This window comes from Biomphalaria glabrata, chromosome 1, assembly GCF_947242115.1.
Source record: "Biomphalaria glabrata chromosome 1, xgBioGlab47.1, whole genome shotgun sequence".
Lineage (NCBI taxonomy): Eukaryota > Metazoa > Mollusca > Gastropoda > Planorbidae > Biomphalaria > Biomphalaria glabrata.
The window spans coordinates 14079227-14090029 of record NC_074711.1 but is presented as its reverse complement, the minus strand read 5'-3'; the positions used below and the strand labels follow the sequence as shown (position 1 = coordinate 14090029).

Here is a 10803-nt window from a genome sequence, read left to right as displayed (position 1 = left end):
TTTTAATATTTAGTTTATATAATTAGAAAAATTACACATCTGTTAATGCATAGAAATAGCTGTTCCTATAAAATCACTAGACTTGACAAGACCCATGGAAAAATACAAGAGTTCCATTAATTAGCAGTAATATCAAATATACTTAAACTTTTAAAGCATATACATTTCACAGTATTTCGGAAGGCATTTCCTTCATACTATTATCCTCTCTCTATATTATTCTAACATCTTTGGCTTATTAAACAAATAGTTTGGCGGACCATATAAACATAAATTTAAGTCACTTGGTTAAGGCGTATTTAACGTTCACTGAAATTTTTAAAATTAACATTACATAGGTATTTTCATTGTATGAAAATGTTTACATTATGGGTGACATTGTTATTTGAAATTATTATTACAAACGTTGTGGCTGACAGGATAAAACTTTTCTGCTAAACGGAGTTGGCCCGCAGGCATATGCTTGCTTATTACTGCAAGCTTAGTCTGAGGGACAGTTGGGCACAACACAAGATCTTTTAACGGTCTTTCTCCATTCTCCATTAAATCAGTTTGAGCAGGTTTAATATAATTTTTAACAGGACTTTGCAGGGATGTCTTATGAGTCCGATGGTGCAGTGATAGTTTTAACAAAGTTGTAAATTGCCTTTTATTGGAAGTGTAATCACGAGTGGTTTTGTAAACGGCTTCTCCTGACTGCCAGATCTTGTTGCAAATCTTTTTTTTTTTTTTTAAAAAGCGTGTTTCATGGTTTTCTCTCCAGCCTGTAGAAGTTTACCTAAAATATTGTGAAATCCAACTCATATCCCCCATTTTCAGATACGTATTGGAAAACGCGTTACATACCTTTAGTTTAATACTAATAAAGCCGGCGAAACGTATTTTATGAGAGAGAAGCGTGGCACAACTAGAGGCGTTGAATCCACGGAGCGCTGGGCTTCCTGAGGGACATATCAAGTGATGAATTTACTAATAAGGGACAAGAACATTTCTTTTTTGTAATTCCAATTATGATAAAATGAACCCGCGTAGTAGTCCATTCTTGCATATTTGAGTGCCAATGAAGGCGCCGAGAATGCATTTTAAATCCGCTATTAGATATCGGAAAACAAAACATAAATAGTTTGCACTTTAACAAATCAACACTTTTGCTTGATAGCATAGTTACATTAAAGAAATATATTTAAAACAATATTTAATAATGCAGTGGGTACTGATTCACATAGGTATGACTGGCAACACTATTGCAGACTCCTTGGCCCACCAGCTGAACCAACTGAACAGACTGTAAGTTTTCATCATGCCCTGGCTATAATTCAAAAAACAGAAATGGAAAAGTAGTTTGAATGCTAGGACAAGTCCCAAAATGCCCGTGGAGTCTGGGAGCGCATGAGACGCCCTGACCGCACTTCCCTGTGGTGGAGGCTGTCCAGGCATGAGCAAGCTATTATATCTCATGTTGGCTCATATTTCTCACGGCTATGGCCAAATTTCGATTCACGTTGCCCCCGCTGCAGAGAAAAAGAGGAAACCGTGCCTCATATTCTGTTTGATTTCCCCAGACTTGCTGATCTCCGCCTCGACAGGTCTGTGAAACTAAAAGTTCTCGACCTGTATGGTGACATATACGCACTACGCAAGACAGCAGGGTTTCTGTCCAGGACTTTTGCAAGAGAGGATTTAAGCCTCTCAAGCCCTCACTTAAATGGAGTTTGATGTTGCTGATGATCATGACGCCCATGTTTAACATATTTAATGACATAGGCCTATACTGGTTTGCTACAATATGATACCATGATCTTTTATTAAAAATATAAATATAGAAATCTCCTTTCATTACATATAGGATGTGGCATCGCTATATAAAACCAGATCATTATTATAAGAATTTCCATTAATGAATTCGCACCAGGCTTAATTAAGCAATAACAAAATAAACAAGGTTACAAAAGACAGTTTGTGTGGAAACACAAACTCAAAATCGGCCCCCGAAGAGGTCCACCCAGGCAGGCTTCAATATTTTCAGAAAGAACATCCGAATGAAATTATATCAAAGACAAATGAGAGATAAGAATGGAGAAAGAAGGTTAACAGATCTTGTGTAATGCCCCAACGGTCCCGCAGATCAAAGGATAGGTGTAAGTGAATGTAAAGTTAGATGTGAACCTGGCCAAACTAGTTCCCCTTTTAGACCTTGTGGTCTATAGGGCAGATGATGTAAAGTTCATCTGTTTTTGTGGCCTACGGTTAGCGAGGGTGTCATGTAGCCAGCACAACGACCAACCGCCTATACTTTTCCCCAACTAATGTCAGGTACCCATTAGAGCTGAGTGGAATCAGAGGCGCCCAAAGATTCCAAAGTTGAAAATCCCAGTCTTCACGAGGATTCGAACCCGGGACCCCCGGTTCGGAAGCCAAGCGCTTTACCGCTCAAATTTCGATTCACGTTGCCCCCGCTGCAGAGAAAAAGAGGAAACTGTGCCTCATATTCTGTTTGATTTCCCCAGACTTGCTGATCTCCGCCTCGACAGGTCTGTGAAACCGATGTCTTATAATTGATCTAATTGTTTTGAAAAGGCTCAATATCTTATTCGAATCCTTTACATCCGCTTATGTAAAAAAAAACAACAGAAAAATGAAGTTTATAAGATCACTATTCATTTTAAATTAGGTCTAACTTATAATGCATACTAATTAGCTTTTTCTCTTTAAAAAACTGCTTGCATAACTGATTTTAAAAATTACATTTTTCGCTTTCAGAAAAAAAAAAAGTAGCCGTTGCATCAGAACCAACTTTGAATGGTCTAAAATATTGTGATGTCGGATTTTCAATATCTTTTCTAGTTTACGAGATCTAAATGGGACGGACGGACAGACGGACAGATATTTCGCACAAAACTAATAGCGTCTTTTCCCCTTTCGGGGGCCGCTAAAAATTTTGAATTTAGACCTAGATTTGTTTTTTGTTTTTTATAGGTCTACAATAATTTTGTTTAATTTTTTTTTTTTGCAAGCCTTATAAGTGTAGTATTTTTAGATCTATGTTATTAAAGGTTGCTTTTTTTTTCTTTACAAATCACAGAAAGAAGAAATCTACTATATATGCCTACCCACGTGGAGCTGTGAATATAGGTCTATATAAATTGGGTGGTTTGCGATTTCGCGGCTTTGTATATCGATGTTTAGGTATTACTTAACCTCTAGCTCATCTCTCTTTTTCTGTAACACTGTCAATGGAACCATCAAAAGACGGGGGAGGGAAGGAGCAAAAAAAAAATGGAAGTGCCATATCAAACGTTCATTCCGACCAGAAAAACGATTAGGCCAAAGATAACCTCGAAGATATCAAAGCAGCGTTGAAGTCCATGCCGTTTGTACATGGTCTAACGTTTGGTATAGTAAAGTTTTTGATATTTTTGTTGAATTGCTGTCTTTTTTAAAAATTGTCTGCATTTTTTAAAAAAATGTTTTTTTTTCGGTCGCGACCCATTAGGTGCCGGCCCACAAGGATTTGCCCGTTTGCCCATATATAGCCAGTCCGCCCCTGAATAGACCTATTTTGACTGACAAGACGAGGGATTTCAATCACCCAGATTTACTGTTAATCAACAAAAAAGAAAAATCCGCAACCGTTATTGACATCGCTGTACCACTATCGGATGACTATTCCACAATAAAAGGAGATCTGAAATGGAAAAACAAAATAAATGAAAATCTAAGTTTATATATTATAATGAGCGGCAATGGAAACAATAGCTATAGTATGCTCTTTGTGATCAATGGGCGCAGCGAGTTCCAAACCGTTGGCCCATGCACTGAAAAAAGTCCACAAACCATAACTTTTGAGGGATATACGCTGCACGGCTAGAAGAGTCCATGGAGCGCATGGCTATCCGAGGGACAGATGGAGTGACCAGCTCACTATAAGTTACAAGGGTATTGCTTTGGTGTAAATGCACTGATGATAAAAGTGTGGCCACCATGTTTTTCTGCATTTTTTTTTCATTTTCTAGAAGTCAGTGGAGTGCACGTAAGAGAGCAGCAGCAGAATCACGACCTGGAGGAACTGTTCTTGGAGCATTGTTCTGAGTTTGATGCAGCTTAAAGATTTTGTCTTCGGTTATCGGCCTACCTTCTAGAATGGCAATGAAGTAGTCAAGGAGGGGAGAGTAGGAATTATGAATGCCACAGCTACCTTTTTTTTTGTTGACTCTTGCTAAATCTGCGCAGCTGCAGATAAAAACCTTTGCAGAGCTGACTTAAGTGTGGGTGAAATAAAACTCCAAGATTGCGAACAACTTGGACAAAAAGAACCTGGCAGTTCTTGATGAATAGGGAATCTGTGATCTCTACATTTGTCATGTTGATTTGAGTGCCAAATCAATTACTTTTGTCTTATCTTCAATCATGTTGACCATATTCTCAAGTATCCGGTCGCTCACCCTTGCAACTGTTCCGCTGATTTTTTGTTGCCAGATGCGATACATCTGAGGGAACTGAGGAGGATTAAAAGTAACGTCTGTATTTCATAAGTGCCGGTTGGCTATATTAATTTATAATCATCCTATCTGTATTAAGCCTAATTTACTTAGGTGCATTAATAATACAGGCAATAACATTTCATGACTCGATATAGCTCTTGATATGAGATAAATATATCTGTAAAACAATTTATTATAATATAATACTTTTTTTTTATTATTATTCCCACAATTAAACGAAAATTTTAAAATGCGAAATTATTAGGTAAAGAGGCAATAGCCCAAGATGGCAACAGAAACAGGAAGAATTCTTACCAAAGAAGAATAATATTACAACTGTAAACGGATATGTTTTCACAAAAAAGTACACGAGTCACGATGTAGAGTATATCTTAATATTTTTGATGAATTTCATGTTGTGGTTAGTGCATTGCGTATTCTAATCTTTTTGTCTGTGTTGTGTTTTGAATTGGGGCGCGGTGGCTCTCGATTTTGAAGGATTTTTCAATCTTTTCTCATTCTGATTCTGTCTTGTCTACACTTCTACAGATAAGATAGGGTTGTGTTCATGGTTATCATGATTATGATGAATTCATGAATACAATTTTGATTCTAGATCTAGAATCTATCAGAGATTTCATTATCTAGAATCTAGAGGTTTTGTATAACTTGAAACTTGACTCTAGAGTCTAACTGTCTAGACGGGTAGTACTGACACCACTGACACTGCCAGACACTGGCACTATGGAATACTGACTACTCAGTCTATTATATACTTATACTCAACTGTCACTGAGTCTGAGACTGAGTATGATTTAATTTAAATGATTGTCATTATGATTATGACATAATATTAAAATATGATCAGACATTATAACATAGTTAGGTACTTTGACAAAAAATTCAGGTTTACAATGATGTATATATATATTATATACAAATACAAATTTATCTTTCTGTGTTATATAATAATAGATGAAACCCGTTAGCTAGGGATAGCAGTTCATCTAGGAAAGAAAACTCCGAAAATAAACACCTGCTGCCTTGCAGATGATCTTGGATGATCAAAGGCTATGGGAGCACACCCAGAAAGAAAAGCAGGCTGAAGTCCAGTAAAGTCGGAATCAGTGGGCCTCCTGGCGCATAACACATTGACACGCAACCTCATATAATAATATATAGGAGCAAATTTATGCCGTTTTATGTGTAGAAAAATGGACTAAAGAAAATGTCCAAAAAACTGTGATTAGTATGATAAAAAAAAAGAATTTTCGTCTTTATCTCATCATAACTTAATAACCATAATAGATAGAAGCTTGAAATTTGGAAAACAGCATTATATGATTTTTAATTTGATTGTTTCATCTCACATACAGCCATTTTTTACAGCTAACATTCATTCACAGCTAATCCAATTGTTTGTAAATTGACTTTTCAAGATCCTTTTTCTAGAATGCCGTTTGGTAGAAACTTTGTCAGCTTTATAATATTAATAAAAATATAATGTAAAATAACACCTTGATAGCATTCTCTCTGCTAGGTTGATCAAAGATAAGCCATTAAACAATGCATTTAAATCATTTATATACTTCATATTATCAACGAGAATTGCTAATGTCTGATGCCACACATCGCTACATCATGGAGTGACTTCATTTAACATAATAAGGATGAGCCCAAACTTGCCTTACTAAGAAGCTGATTTCTTTTTATATTTTGTGTACCGGTACCTAAGTATAGAAAAAAAAAAAGATTTCTAACACTACTCTATAGAGAAATACTGATTTTAACTCAATGAGTGCGGAGCGTCTATCCCATTGACGGTCTGTCTGCCCCTACCTTTGTTTCGTTGCATGTTTAAATTAAAATTTTTAACTAACAACAGTGGAACTATTTTTACTTTATAAAAGAGTTCTTCCTCCTTTGTTTACATAAAAATTATGAATTGTAATAATGAAGATCTTGATCAAGATTTAGCATAGGATGAAGCAGACTTAGACATTATTAGCATTTAGATTTAGATAGATCTAGTATTGCCTTATGCTTCTAAGGTCTTCTAGGGCTAGGTCTTGAATGTAGATCAAGGTTGACTAGATCTATAGATGCTTTTATCTTTACACCTACTTTGTAGATTCCTATAGATCTAAGCCTAGCCTAAGATAAATGAAAACAACAGAAATGGCAGCTAAATCCAATATTCATCCACCATGCTGGTCCTTTTCTTGGTATATTTTCTAGCAATTTTTTATTTGGTATTGTTTTTTGGTAAAAATCATCACAATCACTATACTGGTTCAAGTTGCTTTCCAAAAAAAGGTTTACTACTAAATAAAAGTAAAATATAAACTATTCAAAATTCATAATTTATCACAAAGGAACAGTAATAATGATCTATTAGATGTCTAAATCTTAGGTAAAATGAATTAGGATTTTTATTGTCCTTCATCTAGTTAGAGATTTAGGCTTTGATCTCTCGCTAGCCTATGTCTTGCACTGGTCTAGTATTAGAATGAAAGATGTTCTAGGCAAATAAAAAGAAGACAAATCTAGATGTCTAGATCTATATCCCATTGATTCAAATATAATATTTGAGTGCATTTGGTTGATAGATTTAGTACTGGTATCTATTGTTATTGGTAGTAATGAAAAGCGCAATAATTTTCACTTTTTTTCTGACTAAAAAAACAGATTCATCATCTTTATTGACTGTTTTATCACATTTCTTTTTGAAAATGCTGTAAATAGTCTAAATATGCTGTTTCAACAGTAATGCAAAGAACAAAATCTAAATTTAGGTCTAAAAAATTCTAAAGTTTGCATCCTTTTTTTTTTCTGAGTGTCATATTATTTAGATTATAATTTGTATCTTATATTTAAATAGAAAGATGTTTACATTTCCACATTCTCCATTCATTTACCTTTACTTTGATACCAAATATGTTACTATAGCCTCATTGGTACTTAAATAAAACTTTTTTGTTTTAGCCATGTTTGGAACATTTTCTTTTTTTTTTTTAAAAGTAGCATTTTTTTGAAAAAAAAAACACTGCAGTCAATGAGTTAATACTATATAGTCATAGATTGTTATGGTAGTTAAAATTTCTCGACTTACCCTTTTCAAAAAATAGCCTAATTTGGCATCATTTATAACTGATAACAACATGTTAGGGTAAGTTTTCTTTAATTTTGGAGGACAAAATTTCATTAAAAAAATAATGAAATAACAAACTTTAAGCATAAATCTAGGTCTAAATACAATAAAAAAAATACCAAGCTTGCTTATGATAGTGAATGCAAAATCATTCTTACCTATGACTTTACCGTAAATTTTCGAAATAAACACGACTTTCATTTGTTGACAATGTGGTATCATTCAAAAACTTAGGAATCCTCCTTTTAAGATTATCAAAAAAATGAAGCTTGGTAAAATGTAAAAACAACAATCAATCAACTAACACCATGGGTTTAGAAGTCTAGCCATGCTGTTTCAAAACTATATAGCAGCTAGTCTAGCAGTTTATAGGTCAGTAGAGTAAGGATGTCAAAATATTATTACTATTGATTCTGATAGTCCTGGTGATTTGATTATGATTTTTTGATAGTAAGATAGAGATCTCTTAAGATCTAGATAGCCAAGATGTAGAATTTGATCTAGAATAATCTAGATCTCTAGAAATAGATAGTCAAGATAGAATGATAGATATGATACAGACTACTTTTAGTCTTTTTAGTTGAATTAATAATAAAAGCTAGAATTGAGTTTCTCTAGACTACTCTAAGAGAAGAGACAGGACCACCGCTACCTATTGTCAGTATTGACTGTTGTGCAATGTGTGCATTGCACGCATGCAGCCACATTGAGTGGGTGGCCTAATCATTAAATTTAAAGATCAAGGTTACCTTGTTCTATTATCCTTTGAAAACATATAAAAAGCACACCTGTGATTCCAATGGTTTTCCCTAGGCGCCTACTCATTTCCAAGCTTGATTTTTCATGTGCTGTTTTTACTTTTAAAAAATAACCCTAAACAGAAACAGCTCAATGTACATATTTTCTTTCTTCAAGTACCAATTTACTACATTTATATAATATATTGTAATAACTTAAGGGAGGCAACTCAACGGGGCAACAATGTTTATTTACAGGGACATCACATCTATACATAAAACATCTTTATTTAGCACAATCTCTTCATATCCGCTCTAGACTTGGGCGGAAATCATTCTCTTTAATTAAGTTATTTAAAACATGAATTTGGTTTTTATAATACAGGAAAAGAATGTAAAGCAACAAGAAAGATATATTATATTTATATGTCAGGTAAGTCTAAAAATTATATTTTATTATATACATTTTAACTTGGTTTAGCCTTAAAGATATTTTGTTTCCTAGTGCCAGTCAGAAATTTTATATTTGGTTAAAAAAAAAAAAGTAATTTTTAGTCTTATTTACACTTAGTAAAGATCAGATGTATAGTATTGAGAGGTACCTACATTGACCATCCACATGGTGTATTTTAGAAACTAGAGTAAAATTATTACTTTATATTACTATTTTAATGTGTAGTGAATGAATACTAAATTCACCTTAGAGACAGAATCAGTAACCTATTAGATTTTGAAATTATACATTAATACAGCATTAAAATGTTTTTCACTTGTATGCAATCATTAGTATAGTTTATAGCAGTTTTTTGTTTTTGTTTTTACATTGCGCATTAACAATATTTATGCTTGTATGCTTATAAATGTCTTCATGTTCAGTGCTATATAAATAAATTGGGTAAGAATATATTTGTAATAATATAAAAACAGCCCACTTATTGATTTTAAAAAGTAAATTGTAAATTTAAAGGCTATAAACACTATCCACTAATATTTAAAGACCTGTTTGTTTGTTTTTTAACAAGTCTTCATTGAGGAAAGGGCTAAAATAAGTTCATACATCGCTATTTCCATGTAATAATTTTAAATTTGATTTGGGATTAAATTTTTATTTTACAGATATTTTAGTTATTAATGAACTAAAAAGGAAAAAAAAAATATATATATATTGGGAAGACATAGCCTTAGACCGCACTAGTTGGAGAGAGACGTTACCAAGAAAGCTATATAAAGCGAGAAAACATGGGCCTTGATTCTTGAAGAAAAGCGTGCCACACAGAAAATGTCCAGCTCCTCTACCATCAAAGCGAAAGCCACCTTGACATGCAATATATGTGGACGGGAGTGTCTCTCCAAAATAGGGATCAACAGCCATATATATGTTTTCGAGATGAACCAGTCGTTTCACAACTGAATGAGGCCAATGATGATGATGAAAATAAGAAAAAAAATACTTAAAAATTTTTTTTAACAATTATTGCATATCTCTCAGCACTGCAAGATTTATTTCTCTTTTTCTGTATATAACAAAATTAATTAATTACCACTAATTGTTTTTTTTTTTTATTATTGATTCATATATTGTCTTTGCCAATGAATAATTGTGCAAAGTTTCTGAGATTGGGAAATGGGAGAAATAATGTGTACAAGATTTGTACTAGACAGATTGAGTTGAAATTAAAGCTTTGTAAAAACAACTACTTTAGGCTGTCATTTTCATACTAAATATCTGAATGTGTATTGCTAGTCATCTCTATATATAAGCTATTATATTGTTATGAGAATGTATATTATTAATAAAAAAAAACAACTCGGCAAATGTTTATTTTACAATTACTATGAGCGTGTGGTAGATGTACAGATGATTTTTAAAATACCCAACTAACTTTTTATTTTACAGGCCTACAATGTCATGAAATGAGAGTACCAATTAGAAAGTAGTTTTATTTTGAAGACATTTGTTTCATTCCTGGCCTCTATGTAATGGCTAAAGCTGAACGATTAAGTTCAGCTTACAATTCAGTAGATGATTTATCTCTGCCTCGTGGATCATCAGCCGCATCATTTAGGAATGAGCTAGAGCATGTTCAAGAACGTAGAAATAGTGATTCTAACCTTAATATGATTAGTCCTCAATCTTGGTCCACGCTCTCAGTTGATAAAACTCTCTTTGTATTGAGAAGTGCAAGAAAAAGTAATGAAGTTAGTCGTGTACGAGTTGAGTGGGATATCAAGGAAGATGTTGGTGCCCAAGATTGGATTGGACTTTTTTACTCTGGTAATTAAACTAGTGTTGTCTTTTATTGAAGGTGTGGTAGTATTTTTAAGTAAAAAATTTCAAAAGTTGAACCACATTATATTAAATTTCTGAGGACTACCTCCAAGGGTTCTATGACATAATCATGTGGTCTAGACATTTGCATATTGTTGATGTGTG

General features: G+C 33.5%; 1 protein-coding gene across 4 annotated transcripts in view; it reads left to right on the top strand.

Annotated features, from left to right (window-relative positions):
• Positions 1-4739: 4739 nt before the first annotated feature.
• Positions 4740-10803, top strand: part of LOC106070708 (E3 ubiquitin-protein ligase HECW2-like) — a 28061-nt gene continuing 21997 nt past the window's right edge. The window contains exons 1-3 of one of the 4 annotated variants that reach the window (XM_056023467.1): positions 4740-4861; positions 8755-8802; positions 10267-10644. In XM_056023467.1, the coding sequence (XP_055879442.1) occupies positions 10350-10644 (295 nt within the window). In that variant the 5' untranslated portion in view covers positions 4740-4861; positions 8755-8802; positions 10267-10349. Of the gene's footprint in view, positions 4903-8754; positions 8803-10266; positions 10645-10803 lie in introns of all 4 variants that reach the window. The other 3 variants (XM_056023473.1, XM_056023463.1, XM_056023479.1) reach the window with 3 other exon arrangements.